We start from the raw sequence: 22,661 nt of genomic DNA, 5'->3' as shown, positions 1-22,661 counted from the left end.
TAGATATTTTGAGGGTTAGTTTTAAAAAAAATGGTTAGAGGAGTAAGAAAAGAGCAGGTGGGGCCAGGTGCGGTGGCTGACACCTGTAATCCCAGCACTTTGGGAAGCTGATGTACTAAACTGAATCAAATGGTAGTTATATGTAGGTTATTTATCAAGCGCTTATGACAGTGTGTTTGGTACAATTTTTCATATGGGGAAAACTGACGTGAATATATTCACCTTGAAGAGCTTATTAGTCCAGTGGGGGATGGGAGCAACCATGTGGACCTTTCATTTCACTATTCACTGTTACCGCTAAGTGATCAGTGAAACAACAGACATTTTTCTGTGAAGAAAGGAGAGCAGCCTAGCAAGGCCTAGAGAGTGGATGAGAAGGCAGGAGTGGAAAAGGCTTTCTGCAGGAGCTATGCCAACCAGGCAGAGGCAGAGGGGACCACACAAGCAAAGGAAGAAGCAGCATATGAGTGCAGAGTGGTTAGTGTATGAAGTGCAAGTCAAAGGGCAGAAAGAAATGATGCTGGAGAAATAGGGAGTTCCAATGGTGGGAAATCTTATGTGCAGGGGCAGCAGCTCAGACTTTGTCTTGTGGGTGGTGCTGCCCCATTGCAAAGGAGGTGCATGCCAGTGGGGTCAGGTGGAGGGGATAGGAAACACTAGTCCAGGGAAGAGGGAATGAGGCTCTGAGTAGGACCAGAGTAGTAGGATCATGAGAGCATTAAAAAAATATGTCAGAGCAGACTCTCCTCATGTTGGATGTTAAGTAGGAAAGGAAGAAGTGAAAGGATGACTCCAAGTTTTCTAGCTTGGGTAACTGAGTAGACCAACTTGAACAGATTTAGATATTTTGAGGGTTAGTTTTAAAAAAAATGGTTAGAGGAGTAAGAAAAGAGCAGGTGGGGCCAGGTGCGGTGGCTGACACCTGTAATCCCAGACTTTGGGAGGCTGAGGTGGTCAGATCTCCTGAGGTCAGGAGTTCAAGACCAGCCTGACCAACATGATGAAACCCTGTCTCTACTAAAAATACAAAAATTAGCTAGGCATGGTGATGCACGCCTGTAATCCCAGCTACTCGGAGGGCTAAGCAGAAGAATCACTTGAACCCAGGAGGCAGAGGTTGCAGTGAGCTGAGATCGCACCACTGCACTCCAGCCTGGGCAACAGAGTGAGACCCTGTCTCAAAAAAAAAAGAAAAGAGCAAGTAGAAGATAGTCAGAGGAGCTGAAGAAGAAAAGCAAGACTTTAAAGAAAGAGATGGGTCCAGAGTACCAAGTGCTGCAGTGATATCCAGCAAGCAAAGGACCAACCAGTTTCCTTTGGATCTGGCAATAGAAAGAACATTGATGACTCTAAAGGTGGATTAGAATGTTCGCACTAGAAGACATAGATGTGAACAGGAGGTGAGAACACACAGCAGCAGAGTCTATTCCTGTTCTTAGCAGTTAGAATAAGAGAAGCAGAGAATGAGAAGTGACTGGGAAGAGATGCATCACTGATGTCTACCTGGTAGATATGGGATTTGTTTGTGTAGGGGGGAAGTCTTGATGTATTTGTAGGCTGAGGGAAGAGCCTGTAGGGAGGAAGACACCCATGATGCCAGAGAGAATGTGCAGAAAGAAAAGTGTCTGAACAGCAGGAAGGATACCTCATTTTCTAAAACTAAAGAGATAAATGTGGTGGATCTACTTAAGATTGTAGAGAGGAAAGTGGACACGTCAAAAAAGATTACAGCCAATGGCTAAATTTTCTGGATGAATGAAGAAGCAAAATTATCTACTGAAAGTAAGGAAGGAGGGGTTAAAGGGTATTACCAAAAGAAAAACTGGGGTATGAACAAAGAGAAGTGGTTGTTGCAGAGACGAGAGATTGTAACACTGATACAGAGTGGAGGTTCTGTTGGATAGGACCATGGAAAGGTCAGGGTGGCAAGAAAGTTGAGGTCCTTAGTGAAATACTAGTTCAAGTATTCATCCCTGGGTCTAATATGGATTGGAAGGCAGGAGCATCTAGGAGGGATAAGGGGACCAAATGGAAGAATCAGGGAAGATATTAAGGTCTTTGTATTGAAAATAATGTAGTGTTACTGAGGGAAACAAACGGGAAGGAAAGAAGTTCTGACAAAATGTGAGTAGTTGGATGCTCAGAGTGCTAGGGTAGAATGTTTATGGCTGGTGACAAGATCCACAGGGTAGCCACAGAGATTATTGAAGGGGAGTGTTGTGTGGATATCTTTGAGGCTGGTGCAGTCAAGAACAGGTGACCTAAATCACCAGAGAATCATCTTGAATCTCCTTGGCTGATGGCAAGATTAGAGGAGGAGGGAGAAAATGTACTTCTGGGGCAGGAACATCGAGGCAGAGCCAAGAGTTCGAGGAAAGCAGCAAGAAGTGGCATGATGTTGCAGAGAGAATGAGCGTTCCCTGGAAGCCAGAAGATTCGTGGCATACAGGAGAATATGCTGACCTTCCTCCCTTCTACCCCACGGTAGGCAGATGGAGAGGGAGACTGGGAATAGACAGCCACAAAAGAATGTGTATCCTTTAAAGAGTCAAATGTCTGATGAGAAAAAAAGAGTTCCCTGAAGAGGCTAGAGAATGTAGGAAGTTAATTTACAAAGGAAGGGAGACTCCAGCGGGCATAGGGAAAAGCAGGTGGAGAAGAGAAGGGACATCAATGGAAGATCTAGGAGAAGTGCAGTGTGGTGACTTAATGAGATGAGACAGAGAGGAAGGGAGTCACTTACCCTTTCCTGGGAATCCTAAGATTTTGGGGTTGAGAGGCATGAGTGTAAGTGACTACTCCACCTACCCAAACTTTTTAACAAGTTGTTGTACTGTCAAAACTGGCACAGAGTTTGGGGGTCTGGGAGGGCCTGAGACCTAGGGTGGGCTGATGGCTCTGTGAGTTAATAGTGAGGGCCCAGGCTCTCTGGAGGGCCGAGCCAAGAGGTGCCAAATGGCAATGACATCTCTGGTCCACACAGAGACTGCCCTGCGAGAAGGATATTTACAGCTTTATTAAAGTACTGATATGCTTTTTACAGAAAGGTATTTTATCTGTGCTTCTAGAATAGAATCACAGCTGTGCATAAAACTATTGTTCATACTGGACACATTTTAGTCATTGCTCTAGCTTTGAAGGCCTACTCTGATTCTCTGAATGCCTGACAGGAAACAGCTTGGCAATTATATCTATAGGTGCTCAGTAACCACTCACATGCTTCATTAATTACTATTCAGTAGAAAAGAATATACCAGTTAGTTTAACAAATCTCTATTTCCTGTCATTAAATATAGGTCATGTGAAACTGATATAGAATAAAATATCACACTTCATGTCACAGAGAATAAAGTTTAAAAAATGAGTGTTTTAAATCAGTTGCCTCTTCATGGAGAACAGTCATTTAGAATTATTCATTTCGTTGGTCTCAAGATAATAACATATGAGTCAATTAAATTCCATGGGCCCAGTAGGTAGAGATCATTTTAATTGACTTTTAGTATTGTAGCCTGGAGTATTTTCAAAAGATTGTCATTTACTCTGTATGAGAATACATAATGTATAGCTATAGTGATTTTTAAAGTGGAGGTAATGTGACTCCATGTGTCCGGCCCCTAGGTGATCAGTTCCCCTCTAAGGAATGATTCATTCTACCATAAAACATTTTGGTCATTCTATAAAGTAAATACCTGTAAAAGCTGGTGATGAAATTTCTATTTTTTGGCCAGGCGTGGTGGCTCACACCTGTAATCCCAGCACTTTGGGAAGCTGAGCTGGTGGATTACCTAAGGTTAGAAGTTTAAGACCAGCTTGGCCAACATGGTGAAACCTGGTCTCTACTGAAAATACAATTAGCCGGGCATGGTGGTGCGTGGCTATAATCCCAGCTACTCGGGAGGCTGAGACACAAGAATCACTTGAACTTGGGAGGTGGAGTTGCAGTGAGCCAAGTTCACACCACTGCACTCCAGCCTGGGTGACAGAGCAAGACTCCTCAAAAAAAAAAAAAAAAAAAAATTCTATTTTTTGAGGGTCCCTCCCCACCCTGGAAACTTTGAGGAGGTGGTTTTGTACTGAGTAATGGCATCACTCAGAAAGTTTATAATAGTTCTAGTCACCATTACAGGAATATACACAACTGGAGTAGGAATCATCACAGGCTGTGAAGAAGTAAGAAACTACAACAGCTTACAAAGACCATTCTGAGACTCCATTTCATAGGTTTGTCATGGATATGCTAGTTTCTAGTCAACTACTTAACAAGGAAAATGGGACTTGACCTCCAGTGTCACAATTATTTTTTAATTTAAGGCTGATCTAGGGCCTGCATTTGGGTGCAATGTAAGTTACTGAAGAGACCTGGGTTGGTTTGCTGGGGCCACCATAACAAAGTACCACAAAATTTAACAATTGGAAATTCAGAAGGAGATTCTAGTATAGATTTCTGCCTTTGGCAAATCCATCTACATTTTTTTTTCCTTAGTTTCTTGGGATCTAAAAAAGTAGCCAGGAGAAATAATAGATGATCTTGGTGAGGGAAACATACCTGAAGGTTCCCTGCAGTATTGGAATACGTTGACAATTTGTAACCACCCCAGCCCTAGTCAAACTCGCATCCCTCTTGACCATCCCAGATTCTCTCCTAACACAAGGAAGTTAGAAAATTGACATGGAGGTTCATTTGGCTCAAGACTTACCTTAGCAATATTGTAAAATTCTTTAACCCATACAAGCCTAATCATCTGTAGCTTCTTAGTTTGAGGGTAAAAAAGAAAGCACTAATACAGATGGTGTTCAAACCAACAACAACCTCCCATTGACATTTTGAGCCACTGCAAGCAGCCGTCAGGGACTTAACCAAGCTTTGAACCTCCTCACCTTACCTTGATTTCTAAAATGTTTTCAATTTTAAAATCAAAAATAGAAACAAAAAAAGCAGCAAGCCAATGATCAATTCCTGATTAAGTGCTTTGTCCATAGTAGGTGCTCAATAAATAACAAATAAATAAATGAAAAAGAATGTCCTATACCCAGTATGACCCTAAGTTAATTTACTTCCTTCACAGAATGGAAAATATTTCTTTAGGTGATTCAAGATAATTTTTTAAAATAATTTTTAAAACAATATTAAAGGCTTTAAATAACTTTCAGCCTTGAAAGTTATTTCAAGATGCCATTATATGTTCTTTTAATAGCACTTAAACCATTAAACAACAGGTTCTTTTGGAAAATAAAATACAAAAGCAAAGCTTTTTAGCCACCTGCCAGGCCCAGTAAAATCACTGGGAGGCTTTCTAACATCTTTAAGTAATGCAAATGACTGAAATGCTTTGCTACCGTGTGGAACTCTAGTTAGTGGAGGCTGGTGAGCATTGAGAAGACAGGCCTGTATTTATCTAACTCACATGTCACATCAAGAACACTAATGACTCCACCTGGAGCTGGTTCCACAAAGCCTGGAATCTCCCGCCCTGGCCTCAGCCTTTAATTTCCAAATGCATTCACTATAATTGGCTGAGCTTCTCTTCTCTTGGCATTCTGGACACTGGCAGGTAGTGAAATCACTTTTTCCAACTCTGAGTATTTCTTCAGTTTCCTCTTGAGGACTGTAGCTTCTTTTCCCCTTTCCCTTTTCTCTCTGTCTTGGGTCAGGGGTGCTGGATAGTGACGTGAGCACAGTCTCTTGGTGATGGAAGGGATGTGCGCAGGAAGAAGCAGCAGGAAAAAGAAGGTGGTGAGGGCACGGAAGAGAAGCCTAGGCTCAGTTTTCATGAAATGACCCTGGACCTAGAATCTCAAGATTGGAATTTGGGTTCACCTTCCAAGTTCAAATTCTGGCATGGCACTGACCAGAAAAGTGATATTGGTGAGTTCTTAACCCTTTTGAGACTCAGTTTCCCCATTTTAAAAATACCAATAACAAGAAAATCTACCACATAGACTATAAGGCTATTAACTAAGATTTTGTACATAAAATACATAGCACAGTGCCTGGCTGCTGGTAGGTAAGTAGTACTCAGTAAATCTAAGCGCTCGTAGCCATCATTCGGTTGTTGTGGCTGTGAATCAACAGCTATTGTTACTACTACTGTCACTGGAGGACATCTGCCTATAATTTTACACTTTAAATTCATTACACCACTTATGTAACAGTTTTCATTTCCTGAAAAATAACATTTTCCCAACATTTGGTATTTTTAGAAATATTGATCACCACAGTCTTTCTTTACATAGATGCATATGATTTTCTTTGGATGTTGCCTGATTTTTGCAATATCTCAATTTACTTTTCATCATGTCTGTCGTTCCAAATCCAGGATCCTCATAGAAGATCTTCAGAAAACACTAGAGAAGGGAAGCAACTTGCAAACCCAGAGAAACCGAAGATCCCTCTCTGGATATAATTATGAAGTTTATCACTCCTTAGAAGAGGTATGTAATCAAAAGAGCTTTTTCTGGTTTTTTACAGAGGCGTCTTTATCATTTAGGTCTAAGGGAGAAAATGATGTGCTTTATGCTTCTGGGGGAGAAGCATAAAGACAGAGAAGGTACTATGTGAAGAATATGTGTAGCTTTTAAATGGCCCAGGCACCTTGTCTCCTCTATTAAGTCTTTGACGGTATCTAAGAAGTATCAAAATAATTTTAATTTCACTTGCTTTACCCATACCACTTTTACATAGGATGTAGGAAGTGCAATGAAAGAGTGGGGAAATGTTGCTATAATTTATACCTATAATGGCCTCCACTAAGAAGTCAAGAAATGTAAAGCTAACCAGAGTTTAAGAAAATGATGAGTAGAGTGGACCTTACTTGCACCCTCTGCAAAGTTGAGAACTCTCAAAGGCAAAGCTTCATTTGTGGCACCTCTGCACCTTTAAACATGAGTTTTTATCCTACCTGGAGAACTGACAGCCCCCTCATCCACACTGCCTCATCCTTTACTATTCACCTGGACAGCTTGTTGTTCTGCAAATCTCAGCTTAAGCAAAAAGGTAGCTGTTCCTATTCTCCTATATTGGATTTAAACCCCTCCTCCACCAACACCCAGTGAATTACATGCCCCCGTAGCACAGGGAAAGGCATTAATAAAATAATCACATAATTACATAATTTAAAACTATCACAGTATGTGATTATTTTATTAATGCCTTTCACCCCTAATAAGCTACAAGTTCCATGAAGGCAGGCCATTTCTTTCTTATTCACCACTATAACCCCAGTGGCAGGCAAATAGAGACCTCCAAATACACAGTTGTTGACAGAGGAATAAATGAATGAATCATACATTTTCCATGCTTCCTCTGAATTGAACAAAGGAATGCCAGACATAAAATAAATGAGATGCTGCTCTATTCTTAAGACGGTTTTTGGTTCTCTTGATGACAACTCTCCTTTCAAAATTATCTCCACATATTTCATGTCTCAACATGTTTTGAAGCTTGAAGCAATAGAAAGGTTTTAGATAACTTTGCACACAGAAGTACTGCTAACATGCACTAAAAAAAGTCAAATTTTACAAATATAATATAGATATGCATAATGTATGTGTATATACACACACACAAACATCCTGCTCATTAGATTAAATACGAATAGAAAGAAAAGAATGTATGGGTGCTTTCCTGAATATATTTAGCTATTTTTTTCAACATTGATCCTTTTATACCATAAAATGATAGGACACTTTTGTGTTATTTTTTTACACCTTATAAGACTTTTAAGTCAGGAATGAAGCACCTTATTCATTCAAATGTATCTTTTCCTGATGACAGGTAAGTGTATATGAATGGATCAATGCAAATGTGTCACTATCACTGGAGAAATTATTCAGAGTTTGCCCTCTGATGTGTAGCTCAGTAGAAGAACCTTTTAATGAAAAAAGATAATGCCTTTTTCTTAGCATCCTCTGTTCAGTGGCAAATTGTAATATATGGGACTTTAAGAAACACTTTCAAGTAGTTTGGACAGTTTTCCTAAAGTTGATTTATTTCTTTTCCTCTTAAATACTTGTGGAAAATAGAAATAAATTCTGATTTTCAAAAAGAAACCAGAACACATCAATTTTTAATAAAAATCTGTAACTAGTATATTAATGATATATGGTAGATAATGGAAGAACAATATAAAGCCATAAGCTACTATCTGTAAAGGCAGAAAATTAAATGTAATTTTAAGTATCCCAAAGAAAATTAAAAATAGAAAGTAGGTTTTTGTTCAATTTTATATTCCATGTGCACTCCTTGAATTCTAAGACCTACTGTTGTCTTTTTGTTTCCTTTTGTTCTCTAGAAGGTCCATTATTGTGAGAGAGTCTAACATAGTTTTTATTTATTTGCTCTTAGATTCAAAATTGGATGCATCATCTGAATAAAACTCACTCAGGCCTCATTCACATGTTCTCTATTGGAAGATCATACGAGGGAAGATCTCTTTTTATTTTAAAGGTAAAAACAAGCAATTGCTATGTAAATACATAATGTTTACCAAATATTCATCTTTTTCAACTTTGACTTATGGGGAAAAGAAATGAAATGATCTTTTATAGAGTCTCATATTTAACATCATCTGATAATCTCAGAAATATTTCCCCTTAGGTTCCTGAGCCATATTTCATTTTTGCCATTGGATATTCCAGAGAATACTGTTGCTAACATTTTCAGTTATCGATGCGAAATATTTGTGAGTTGGTGCTGCTTAAGATGAACCAACGCAAAACTATATAAATGTGTAAGAAGCTGATATGGTTTGGCTCTGTGTCCCCACCCAAATCTCACATCAAATTGTAATTTCCAATGTTGCGGGAGGAACCTGGTGGGAGGTGATTGAATCATGAGGGCAGATTTCCCCCTGCTCTTCTTGTGATAGTGAGTGAGTTCTCATGAGATCTGATTGTTTAAAAGTGTGTAGCCCTTCCCCCTTCACTCTCTTCCTCCTGCTCCACCATGTAAGATGTGCCTCCTTCCTCTCCGCCTTCTGCCGTGACTCTAAGTTTCCTGAGGCCTCCCCAGCCATGCTTCCTGTACAGCCTGCAGGACTCTGAGCCAATTAAACCTCTTTTATTTGTAACTACCCAGTTTCAGGTAGTTCTTTATAGAGACGTGAGAACAAACTAATGCAGAAGCTACGCATTATTCTCATCCATCTCTTGACCCTGAATTCTCTTCTGTCTACTGACCTATAGCTCTCCATTCTTTCTCAGCCAAACTTCTAAAAAGACTGACCTCTAATCACCATCTCTATTTCCTGTCCTATCATTCAGACTTTGACTCACCAGCCTTTGCCCCCACAGCTCTTCTAAAACTTCTTTCCAAGGCCAGCAGCCACTCCTAGTTGATTCTCCTCCTGTCTCTCTGACCATCTGGGTCTCACTCACTGGCTCCTTTCCCCTTGTTCTTTCTTAGGTTCAGGTAATCCCTGAGACTCTATCCTCAGCCCTACTTTCATACCACCAACACTCTCTAGATAGACACAGCTAGCCCATAATTTCAGCAGTCATCCCAGACCTCTGTATCCATTGCAGTCCACCCTCTGGAACCTTAAATTCACCCCCATTGCCTACTTGACACTCTTCCCTGGATATTCAGAAAAGCACCTCAGATTCAGAATGGCATCCCTCTCCTCCCAATTCAGAAACATGGGCATCATCCTAAGTTCCTCTTCTTTAACTATTCACTTTAAATTACCACCAAAAGCTGACCATTTTTTCTTCTGAATATTTCAGATCTGCCCTAGTTGCTTCTCTTGTTCTCATAGCTATTACCCTGACTTCTCTCTGTGTCTGTTCTCCCTGGACTATTGCAGTAGTTGCCTCACTGCTGAGCTTCCTTGGAGCCCCCATTCTTGACCCTCTCATGCTCTAATCCATCCTCCACACACAATATGAGCCCTCAAACATGAGCAAGCAAACACACACACACACACACACACACACACACACAGCCCGCCATAGAATACAGGAGGAAGCTCATCTCCTTTATTTAGTATCCAGGGAATCCACGTTGAGCTTTATCTGCTGTTCCTTCCTCAAACTGCAGGCACAGTTCCTCCAATATGGTGTGCTCAGATTCTCTTCCAGGATTGACATGGCTTCCTCCAACTTGTCTGCCAAACAAGCTTTATGTCTTGCTGAAATACTCAAGTGCTCCTCTTCTGAGGAGCCACCTTTTATTACTTACGAAAATTCAACATAACACTCATGTTCCCATGGTAACTTATAGATATTCACATCATAATTGTTGATTGATTGCTTACATGTTTGCCCTCCCCACTAGCATATAAATTCCTTGTCTGTTCATGTTTGAATCTCCAGTACTGAGCACAATGTCTGACATTAAAAAAGATTTCCTGAAGTATTTGTGGAGTGAATTAATGAACGAATTAAAATTAGATCCCCTGTAATTATAATGACAGGAGCTCCTATTGATTTCTCGGCTAGCAACCAGGTTAAAAGTAATATTGATATAGTTGGATTGTAAAGAAAAATCTGCCACTTGATTCTAGAAATCAAGTTGTTTTATGTTTTCATTTCATGGTATAATAAAATTTGACTTTATCCACCTATAAAATATAGCTATTATTTAAGAACTATTCCTTGGGATGGGGAGAGAAAGGGGATGAGGGAGGACTTAGCTTTTTACTTAACAGTCACATACTATATTACAATGAAGAAGCAGGCTGAGCCAGGAGGATTGCAAGAGACCAGGAGTTCAAGACCAGCCTTGGCAACATAGCAATAATTAAAAATTAATTAATTAATTAAAATAAAAAATTTTTAAAAATAAAGAAGCAACCTATTTTAGGGATTTTCCTTTCCCTTTTGTGCTTTCTGGTTCTTTTATTATAATTAGGACAATAAATGTATTGTTTCTGCATAAACAAGCCTGGACTTTCGAGATAGATAGGAACTCCCTTTGTCCTTTTTGTGCGTTACCTAATGAACCACACTATAATGAAGAATTATGCTGAAACCTTATTAAATTATGCTGGTCAGTGAATCTAAAAGCCTGAGTTGGTTACTATGAATGCTCTTGTTTTCAGCTGGGCAGACGTTCACGACTCAAAAGAGCTGTTTGGATAGACTGTGGTATTCATGCCAGAGAATGGATCGGTCCTGCCTTTTGTCAGTGGTTTGTAAAAGAAGTAAGTTAAACCCTTTACACAAAGTCCATTTCAGCTAGTCAGTGCTTCCCTGTGTTTTTATTCTGCTTAACAAATGAAGTGGGAATTTGAAACCAATGATACCTGATTGAATAACACCTTGATTCCATGGGCTACTTTCATGTTTATGAAGACCTCTTGTAACCCTGGCTCAGCTTATCCTCACCTGTGCCCGTGGAAGTGGGAATTGGCAGCTCTCATTACAGAGAAAGAAACTGAAGTTCAGAGCCTTTTTGAATTTGTGACAAATTAGGAACTAACCTAGCAATGCATATATGGCACAGCTAAAAACCCAATCTGTGGTGTTCCAAATAATTTCTTACAAGATATCCAGCTCAGAAAGTTCTACATTACTTGACTTCCTCCTCAAAATCATTCCACATATGCTCTAACAATAAAGAGATGAACAAGGGGTTGCTTGTGCCCTCCTGCTATAGGTCTGTAATTTAGATACCAGAAGACCTTTAGCATCTGTGGATTTAACATTCTTAGTTTCAGTTATTTTTCAGTAACCCTAATCGTTGATGACTCATAGTGATTTCTCATTTTCTTAATGCTTCATTTGAGTCACAGGCCCTCTGAGCTAGTGCATTGAGTGGGTCCCTATCCCAAGAGTGGGCCAGCCTTTTGTGCCAACACTTTTGTATGTTCTGATACTTTTCTATTCATTGTCAAGGATGTAGTATCTTTCATGGTTTTTTTTTTTTTAACCTTGACTTTTAGTTTTGGGAGTTGAGGGGTGACTAATACTGGTAATGAAAGTGAAAGTCGAAGGATATGAAGGGTCTTAGCCACAAAACAACTCGACAAATTTTTTAGCCCTGTACTTATAGAAAACCATTAAAGACACAAAAGATATTTAAATGTATCAGTTATATTTTACTGTGTTTTATGGGGAAATTATGTGCTGTAGTGGAATTTGTAACTTTGAAAACTCTCCTAGGTCTTAGAAAACATAGCTCACAAATGTCAAGAATGTACTGAATTTACAAAATGTCTCTCTGGCACTACCAAAACCACAAAAGTATGCTTAATCTTATAAGTATTGAGGAATAAAATTTTCTAAACATTCCTACTCAGTTTATTGAGTAATTTGCATTCTCTTAAAACCCTATTTCATCCTGCTAGGACAAATGCAAAAGCTAATAAGAAATTAACTCTATTACATTGCATCAAATACCCAATGTATACATATCAACTTGTTGTCTGCTATTTCAGGTTTAAAAAAAAAAAGAAATAGTTAAGTACAGAACATCTGTTGTTGACAGGATATGGTCGTGTAGATTATTGAAGAACACGAGAATGTATCTCCCTAGCATTCCAGCTAAAGTTTTCCCTCACCCCCAACATATGCAACCTTTTCTTTATAACATCTAAATTTACTTTGTCTATTATATGGTTATCATCTTATTCCTGTACCAACTCCTACAAGAGAAACTGCATCCATCTTGTTCACTGCTAAATCCCCAACATGTAGAAAAACACTTGGCACTTAATAGGTGTTCAAATATTTGTTAATGCACTGAAATGATGAGAATTCAGTGGTAATAATGTGGAAAGATTTCTGGATGATGACTTCTCAGATCTTCTCATAGGATATGAATGGCTCCATCTGGATTTTTATAGCATACAATCTGTGGAGCCATATACAGCAGCACTGTAACCTGGGCTAAATTTCCAAGGAAGAGAAGGACAGTGTAACCACAGGTACACAGGAAAAGGAAGAGGCATGTGCAATGACTGTCAACTGAGGGCAGTTGATTTTGGAGCAAGAGCAAGAAGCAATTGAGATTAGGCTCCATTTCCACCGATACATTGTTGGGAGGAGAGGCTTTCCTCTCCATCCTCCTCCCTCCTGCATAGGGCCATCATGTGTGCAGAAGAGTGAGGCCATTCCTGTGCCTCTGCTGGCCTTCCCACACCTCTTTCACTCCTCCAGATTATGGCTGCCATTTGCTCCTCCACTTTACCACTCCATTTTCTGTCTGAGCCATGGAAGCAACCAGAAATGAAACAAAGGAGGCCTAGAGGTCATTCACCCCAGTGTCACAGTCAAGGTGTCAGCTGGAGCCCTGGGCATGAGGATGTGTGGCTTCCCTGGGGGATGATGTGCTTCCAAGCTCACTCACATGGCTCGTGGTAAGCCTTAGGTCCTCATTGGCTGTGGGCCAGAGATATCAGCTCTTTGCCACATAAACTTCTTCCTAGGCCAGCTCAAAACATGGCACCTGGCTTCACTCAAAGCAGGTAAGAGTGAAAGCAAGAGAAAACAGGCCCCAGATGGAAACTACGGTTCTTTTGTAACCTAGTCTTAGAAGTGACCTCATATCACTTTTGCCATATTTTCTTCATTAGAAGTGAGTCACTTGGTCCAGCCCATACTCAAGAGGAAGGAATTATGCAGGGACAGATACTAAGAAGCAGGAATTGTTGGGGATCACATTAAAGTCTGCTTACCACTCCTTGATGAGATTTCCCCCATAACCACTTACATCCTTATGCAAATGTGAACTGGAAGAAAACTTATCAGCCCTTCTAGGATCCTGATAGAACCTCAGATTGCATAGGTGTTATGTGCACACGGTTGGAAGTCAGGCAACCCCACACTGATGTCAGGGTAATGTCAGCTCTGCCACTTACTGTCTGTATTATCTTGGTATCAAGTCACTTAACCTTTCTGAGCCTCAGCAAAATGACGATAATGATAGTATGTAACACATTGGCTTATTGGGAGGATTAAATAATATAATGCATGTGTTCTCTCATAAGTGGGAGTTGAACAATGAGAACACATGGACACAGGGAGGGGAACATCACACACTGGGGCCTGTCGGGGGATGGGGGAAAAGAGGAGGGAGAGCATTAGAACAAATACCTAATGCATGCGGAGCTTAAACCTAGATGATCGGTTGATAGGCACAGCAAATCACCGTGGCACATGTAAACCTATGTAACAAACCTGCACGTTCAGCACATGTGTCCCAGAACTTAAAATAATAATAATAAGATAATGCATGCAAAAGACTTAACAGAATGTTTTGCATATAATAAACACTTAATAAAATCAATTATTATTACTATTATATCAGCAATTTGGTATTTTTAAATAACTAATGAAAAGGGAACAATTAAAAAGAAAATCAAGCCAGGCATGGTGGCTCACACCTGTAATTCCAGCACTTTGGGAGGCCGAGGCAGGAGGATCACTTGAGCCCAGGAATTTGAGATCAGCCTGGGCAACATAGTGAGACCCTGTCTCTACAAAAAAAAAAAAAATTAATTAGCTTGGTGTAGTGGTGCATGCCTGTAGTCCCAGCTACTCCAAAGGCTGAGGAGGGAGAACCTGTTGAACTCAGGAGGTCAAGGCTGCAGTGAGCTGTGATGATGCCACTGCACTCCAGCCTGGGCAACAGAATGAGACCCTGTCTCCATAAATAAATAAATAAAAAGACTCTGGGAGGCCTAGGCAGGTGGGTCACTTGAGGTCAGGAGTTCAAGACCAGCCTGGCCAATATGGTAAAACCCTGTCTCTACTAAAATTACAAAAAATAGCTGGATGTAGTGGCACACACCTGTAGTCCCAGGTACTAAGGAGGCTGAAGCAGGAGAATTCCTTGAACCTAGAGGGTAGAGGTTGCAGTGAGCCAAGATCATGCCACTACACTCCAGCCTGGGCAACAAAGTGAGACTCCATCTCAAAAATAAACAAATAAAAATAAATAAATAAATAGAAATTTAAAAATCAAGGATATAAAGGAACTCAACAATACTATCAACCAATAGGATCTAATAGACTGTACCCAACAACAGCAGAATATACTTTCAAGTGCCTATGGAACATATTCTAAAATATACCATATCCTCTTCCAAAACATAGACCTCAACAAATGTAAAATAATTGAAATCATAAGATGTGTTCTGTAACCACAGTGAAACCAAACTAGTAATTGATGGCAGAAAGATAACAGGAAAATCTCCGAACACTTGGAAATTAAACACATTTCTAAATGATCCATGGGTCAAAGATAAAATCTCAAGGGAAGTTTTGATAATACCTTGAACTGGATAAAAGTGAAAATACAACATATCAAAATGTGTGGGGCATAGCTAAAGCAGTGCTGAGAGGGAAATGTATAGCACTAAAGGTATACATTAGAAAAGAGGGAAAGTCTCAAAACAATAAGCTCTTCCTTCATTGACCTAGAAAAATAGAAAATAAACCCAAAGCATGCAGAAGGAAGGAAATAATAGAAATAAGAGCAAAAATTAATGAAATTGAAAACAAAGTTATTAGAGAAAATCAATAACACAATAAGCTGACTGGAGTGCAGTAGCATGATCATGGCTCAATGCAGCCTTGATTTCCCAGGCCCAAGCAAACCTCTCACCTCAGCCTCCAGAGCAGTTGGGACCACAGGTGTGTGCCATCAATTCAGGCTAACTTTTTTAAATTATTTTTTGTATAGACAGGGTCTCCCTATGTTTCCCAAGGTTATCTCGAACTCCTAGGCTCAACTCCCACCTCAGCCTCCCAGAGTCCTGGGATTATAGGCGTGAGCCATGCACCTGGCCTAGTTCTTTTAAAAGATAGATAAAATTGGCAAAGCTCTAGCGTGAGAGACAAAGAAAATAAGAAGATGCAAATTAGCAATATCAGGAATGAAATGGAATATCACTACAAACTCTGAAGATATAAAAAAGGTTAATAAGGGAATACTGGGAATAATTCTACCCTTGTAAATTTGACAGTGTAGACAAAATGAACCAATTAATTGAAAAACACTAACTACTACAACTTACCTATTAGAAAGTAGAGAATTTGAATATCCCTGTAACTATTACAAATTTTAATTTATGATTTTTAAATGCTCCAAAAAGGAAATTTCAAGGCACAGAAGCTTTCACTGGAGAATTCTACCAAATGTTTAAAGAAGAATTAACACCAATTCAACACAGTCTTTTCAGAAAATAGAAGAGGTTGGAACACTTCCAATTCTTTTTATGAAGCCTGGTACCAAAACCAGAGACAGCACATGAAAAAGAAACTCAGACCAATATCCTTCTTGAAAATAGATACAGAAATCCTGAATAAAGTATTAACAGATAGAATTTAGCAATCAAGAGAAACAATTATATACCATAGCTAAGTGAGATTTACTTCAGGGATGCAATCCCAGTTTAATACTCAAAAGTTAGTCATTGTAATCCACTGTATTAAAAGCTAAAGAAGAAAAATTATATAATTTTATCAATTGATGCAGAGAAAGCATTTGACAAAATTTAACATATATCCATGATAAAACTCTTAAAGAAAGAAAGGGGAAATTTTTCAACAGGATACAAGATAAACATACAAAATCAATTTTATTTCCATACACATAATAGCAATGAACACATGGACACTGGAATTTTTAAAATACAAGATTATATACAATTACTCAAAAAACTGTAATACTTTTAGGTGTAAATCCAGCAAAACATGTCCAGGACTTACATGCTGAAAACTACAAAATGCTGGTGAAATAAAGAAAATTGAAGTGGAGAAACATACCACATTCATAGATTGGGAGATTTCAAAATAGTAAAGATGGCAATTCTACTCAAATTGATATAGAGATTTAACACAATTCCTATCAAAATTTCAGCAAGACTTTTTGTAGCTGTAGATAAGATTATTCTTAAAAGTGTATGAAATGGCAAAGGAAGTAGGAGAGCTAAAACTTTTTTGAAAAAGAAAAATGAAATGGGAGGGAGGATTCGTTCTATCTAATTTCAAGACATACCATATACCTACAATAATTAAGAGTGTGTGGTATTGGTGAAGGGACAGACATAGATAAATGGAACAGAATAGAAACCCAAAAATAGATCCACACAAATATTTCCAACTGACTTTTGACAAAAATGCAAAACCAATTCAAGGGAGGAAAGACAGCCTTTTCAACAAACGGTACTGGAGTAATTGGATATTCATTGCAAAAAAAAATGAATCTTTTTTTGTATATGGTATGAGTCTAAGTCTCATACCATATACAAAAATTAACTCAAAATTGATCATGAATTTAAATGTAAAACGATAAAACTTTTAGGGGAAAAAAGCATAGAAGAAAATCTTGAGGATCTAAAACCAAGGCAAAGAGTTCTTTGATTTGACACCAGAAACATGCTCCATAAAAGGAAAAGTAGCTACATTGTACATTATCAAACTTAATCAAAATTTTAAACTTTTGCCTATGAAAAACTGTTAAGAGGATGAAAATGATAAGCTGCAGACTGAGAAAAGATATGCAAATCACATATCTAATAAAAGACTCATTTGGAATATATAAACTCAAAACTTGACAGTAAAAAGCAAGCAATCCAATGAGAAAATGGGCAAAAGACAAGAAGAGACATTTAACCAAAGTGTATACATACAGATGGCAAATAAGCACATACAAAAAAGATGTTGGGAAAATTAAAGCCACAGTGAGCTATCACTACACACCTATCTGAATGGCTAAAAATAATCAGATAGATAGAATTATATCTATAGATGTATAGGTAGATCTATACATCTACACATATATATCACCAATATCACCAAATGCCAGGGAGGATGCAGGAAACTAGAGCACTCATATGTTGCAGGTGCAAATGTAAAACGGTAGAGCTATTCTTGAAAACAGTTGGCAGTCTCTTTTCAAACTAGGCATGGAACTACCATATGACCCAGTAATTGCACTCTTGGCATTTATCCCAGAGAAATTAAAACTTATGTTTGCTCAAAAACCCGTGCACAAATGTTTATAGCAGCTTTATTTATAATAGCCCCAAACTGGAAACAACCCAGGTATTCATCAACAGGCAAATGGTTAAACAAACTGTAGTACATCCATACCATGGAAAACTACTCAACAATTAAGAGAAACAGATTCTTGATAAACGCAGCAACCTGGATGAATCTCCAGAGAATTATGCTGAATGAAAAAGTCAATCTTAAATGCCTATTGTATTATTTCACTTATATATTGCTTTCTAAATGACAAAATTGTGGAAATGGACAACAGACAAGTGACTGCTCAGGGTTAGGGAAGGGGTGGAGTTGGAAGGAAAGTGGATGTGGCTGTAAAAGGGCAACATGAGGAATGTGTGTGAGGATGGAAATGTTCTGTGTCTTGCCCGTATCAATGCCAATACTGTAATGGTAATATTATACTACAGTTTGGCAAGATACTACAGTTTACCAATGGGGAAAAATAGGTAAAGGGTATATGGTATCTATCTGTATTCTTATAATTACATGTGGACCCTCATTTATCTCCAAATCAGAAGTTTATTATAAAAATAATAGCCAGGCTGCATATCCCTGGTGTCCATTCTCTTTGGAACCAGGTGCTATCTCTTGCCTAGGGAAACAGTCAATTTCATCTCTGCTCTCTCTTCCCTGCTGTGTAATCCTCATCAGCTGGCCCTGACTCTCTCTGCCATGGAAACCAGAAGTATCAGGGGGGGCTCTGGCTCTCTAAGTTCGTCTCCTCTTTGGCCAGCGTTACTGTCCCATGCCATGCCCTGAGAGCCACTTCTACTTCTGCCTCCATTCCAATTTAGTGGATTGATCTGTGGATGTCTATTTTGAAAACACAAAGCTCAGAAAACAGTGATACAGAAGCAAACTACCACAATTAAATGACTGGTAAATTGGGCTTCATTATTTTGTTATTTTGAAAAATGCATAAATGAATTCATTATCTCAACAAATAATTTCTAGTTCCTAGTTGACAGACATTTTTAAAATGCCAGATATACCACAAAACGTATGGGCTTTAGTCTTTTAAGTTGATAGTCATTTAGTTCTGTTGGAAAATGTAGAGCCATCACCTTTCTGTTTGCAGTACATGCTACCTCTCTTTCTTTCCTAATATTCACATAGCACAAATTGTTTTTAATCTCATAAGTAGAATTAAGAAAACAAATGGTGGGTACACTTAGATTGCAAAATCTCTGTCTCTTGCTGAATGCTTGCTTATACCAGGTTAGCAAAACCATTGACAATATCATATGATATTTATGGTGCCATGGGACTTTGAGGGGAGAGGAAAAAGATGAGCACAGACATGCTGGACTTACTGTTGAAATGCATACTACAGATGCTCCCTTCATCACAAAATTAAAAAGGAGTTTTAAGAAATATTCCTTTTTGATGCTAAAATTTTCTTTCTTTTTTTTTTTTTTTGAGATGGAATCTCACTCTGTCACCCAGGTTGGAGTGTAGTGGCGCGATCTTGGCTCACTGCAACCTCTGCCTTCCGGGTTCAAGCGATACTCCTGCCTCAACCTCCTGAGCAGCTGGGATTACAGGTGTGCACCACCACACACTGCTAATTTTTGTATTTTTAGTAGAGACGGGGTTTCACCATGTTGGCCAGGCTGGTCCTGAACTGCTGACCTCAAGTGATCCACCCACCTCAGCCTCCCAAAGGGCTGGGATTACAGACGTGAGCCACCACGCCCAGCCTAAAGTTTTCTTAAATTTGTCATGGGCCAAGAGGGATGATACAGATACTAAATTCATCAAAGAAAGAAAACTAGAATAGATACATAAGGAGAAATAAGCAGAGATACACATACAGAACTTGGAAGTTATCTTTCTGCAAACGTGAACAGATATCTACAGAAGAGCAAGAGACTTAAACCTGAGAATGGGCAGGCCAGGGAACAAAGAGAATAGATAGCAAGGAGATACTTGTAAAGAGGGACACTTACAAAACTTAAAAGCAATGGGCTTGAAAATTAAATTTAAAAATAGAGGATGGCTCACACCTGAGGCGGATGGATCACTTGAGGCCAGGAGTTCAAGACCAGCCTGGACAACATGGCAAAACCCCTTCTCTACTAAAAATACAAAAATTAGCTGGCCATGGTGGTGCATGCCTATAATCCCAGCTATTCAGGAGGCTGAGGCAGGAGAATTGCTTGAACCCAGGAGGCGGAGGTTGCAGTGAGCCGAGATCGTGCCGCTGCACTCCAGCCTGGGTGACAGAGCAAGACTCCATTTAAAAAAAAAAAAAAAAGTAGAGGAAATCACCAAGTTAAGATAAGGTTGAAAACAGTATGGCAGTTCTTCCAAAAGTTAAACATAGAGTTACTACGTGACCCCAAAATTCCACTCCTATGTGTGTACCAAAGAGAACTGAAAACATATCCACACAGAAACTTGTACATGAATGCTCATAGCAGCATTATTCATAACAGCCAAAAAGTGGCCATCAACTGATGAATAGTTTTTTATTGGTATAACCATACAACAGGGCATTATTCAGCCATAAAAGGAATGACAGTTTTAAGATACAGTAGTGATGGACCTTGAAGACATTGTGCTAAATGAAATGAGGCAGACACAAAGGCTCATATGTTGTATCACTCTGTTCATATGAAATATTCAGAGAGTAGGCAAATCCACAAAAACAGAAAGCAGATTAGTACTTGCAAGGGGATGGGGTAAGAGGGAATTGGAACTAACAACTACCAGGTTCTTTTTGGAGTGGTGGAAATGTCCTAGAATTCAGTAGTGATGGTGATTGTACAGCACTGCGAATATACTAAAAACCACTGAATTGTGCACTGTAAAATGGTGAATTTTATGTTCTGTGAATCATATCTCAATAGGAAGTAAATGAAGTGCTGATACGTGCTACAACATACTTGAATCTTGAAAACATGCTAAATGAAAGAAGTCAATCACAAAATATTATGTATTACCTGATTCCATACATATGCAGTGCCCCAAATCAGTAAATTTCTGGAAAAAGGAAGTAGATTAGTGGTTGCCTATGGTGAGGGAAGAGGATAGGATTATGGGGTTGATAGCTAAAGAGTATGGGCTCCCTTTTTGGATAATGAAAGTATAAGGCCAGGCACCATGGCTCTCGCCTGTAATCCTAGCACTTTAGGAGGTCAAGGTGAGCAGATCATGAGGTCAGGAGTACAAGACCAACCTGGCCAATATGGTAAAACCCCATTTCTACTAAAAATACAAAAATTAGCCAGGCATGGTGGCACATGCCTGTAATCCCAGCTGTTGGGGAGGCTGAGGCAGGAGAATTACTTGAACTGGGGAGGAGGAGGTTGCAGTGTGCCTAGATTGTGCCACTGCACTCTAATCTAGGTGACAGACACTCCATCTAAAAAAAAAAAAAAAGGAAAATATAAAACTATATAGTGGTGATGGTTGCACAACTCTAAATATACTAAAACACACTAAATTGCACACTATAAAAGGATGAATTGTAAGGTGTGTGAATTATATCCCAATAAAGCTGTTATTTTTTAAATTAGGGTTAAATAGCATTCCCCCAGAAGATATTTATATTAATCAGTTCAACAAATTATTGTTGATCACCACATTTTTAGCACTCTGCTTATATTATGGCCATCAACAGAAGTATAAATCATGGTCCCTGTGCTCAAGGAGTCTGCATTCTATTTGAGGAGGAATATTTATGTGCAGGAAACAACATAAAATAATGTGTCTTTGGAGGCCTAAGTGTACTGATTATAGTACCTGAAGGAATTAAGGAATCAGAAAAATCCATTAAGGCTAAAAAGACAAGGTTTGGGGAAGCTTTGTGGAGGAAATGATTCTCAAGCCTTGACTTGGAAGTTGGAATTTGATCAGAGAAATGAAAGTATTCCAAGAAAGAGAAAAGATTAATGTTGAGAATGAACATGCTATGTGTGTCATTGTAGATTTAGTGAGGCAACAACCTATAGTCTGTGTGTGTAGACTCTAATCCCATATAATACTGCTTGAAAAATTATAGTAAGCCTTGGAAGTCAAGCAGAGTTTGGTCCAATAAAGTGAAATGAGAAAACACTGGCCAGATGCGGTGACTCACACCCGTAATCCCAGCACTTTGGGAGGCCAAGGTGGGAGGATCACTTGAGCCCAGGAGGTCAAGGCTGCAGTGAGCTGTGATCGCACCACTGTGCTCCAGCCTGGGTGACAGAGTGAGATCTTGTCTCAAAAAAAAAAAAGAAAGAAAAGGAAAACACTGATAAGGAGCAAAAAGCACGTCCCATTGTCAGAGAGCTTAAAGATGAAAGGCAATGATATATGGATGAAAGAAAGGAGAAAGAACCCAGAGTGAGGGCGACTAACTAGAAATTTCTAGGACAGGAATCTACACATAGACAGTGAAAAAACCATGTAAGAAAGTTCAAAGAGGCCGGGCGTGGTGGCTCACGCCTGTAATCCCAGCACTTGGGGAGGCCAAGGCGGACAGATCACAAGGTCATCAGATCGAGACCATCCTGGCTAACACAGTGAAACCCCATCTCTACTAAAAACACAAAAAATTAGCCGGGCGTGGTGGCAGGCACCTGTAGTCCCACCTACTCGGCAGGCTGAGGCAGGAGAACGGCGGGAGCCTGGGAGGCGGAGCTTGCATTGAGCAGAGATCATGCCACTGCACTCCAGCCTGGGCAACAGAGCGAGACTCCCTCTCAAAAAAAAAAAAAAAA

General features: G+C 39.3%; 1 protein-coding gene across 1 annotated transcript in view; it reads left to right on the top strand.

Moving 5' to 3' along the window:
• CPA6 (carboxypeptidase A6) overlaps positions 1–22,661 on the top strand; it is a 327,639-nt gene that overhangs the window by 220,551 nt on the left and 84,427 nt on the right. The window contains exons 4-6 of the mRNA XM_011976492.1: positions 6,318–6,432; positions 8,345–8,446; positions 11,040–11,141. Of these exons, the coding sequence (XP_011831882.1) occupies positions 6,318–6,432; positions 8,345–8,446; positions 11,040–11,141 (319 nt within the window). The remainder of the gene's footprint in view (positions 1–6,317; positions 6,433–8,344; positions 8,447–11,039; positions 11,142–22,661) is intronic.

Source organism: Mandrillus leucophaeus, unplaced genomic scaffold, assembly GCF_000951045.1.
Source record: "Mandrillus leucophaeus isolate KB7577 unplaced genomic scaffold, Mleu.le_1.0 Scaffold167, whole genome shotgun sequence".
Taxonomy (NCBI): domain Eukaryota; kingdom Metazoa; phylum Chordata; class Mammalia; order Primates; family Cercopithecidae; genus Mandrillus; species Mandrillus leucophaeus.
This window is presented reverse-complemented; position numbering and strand designations above follow the sequence as displayed.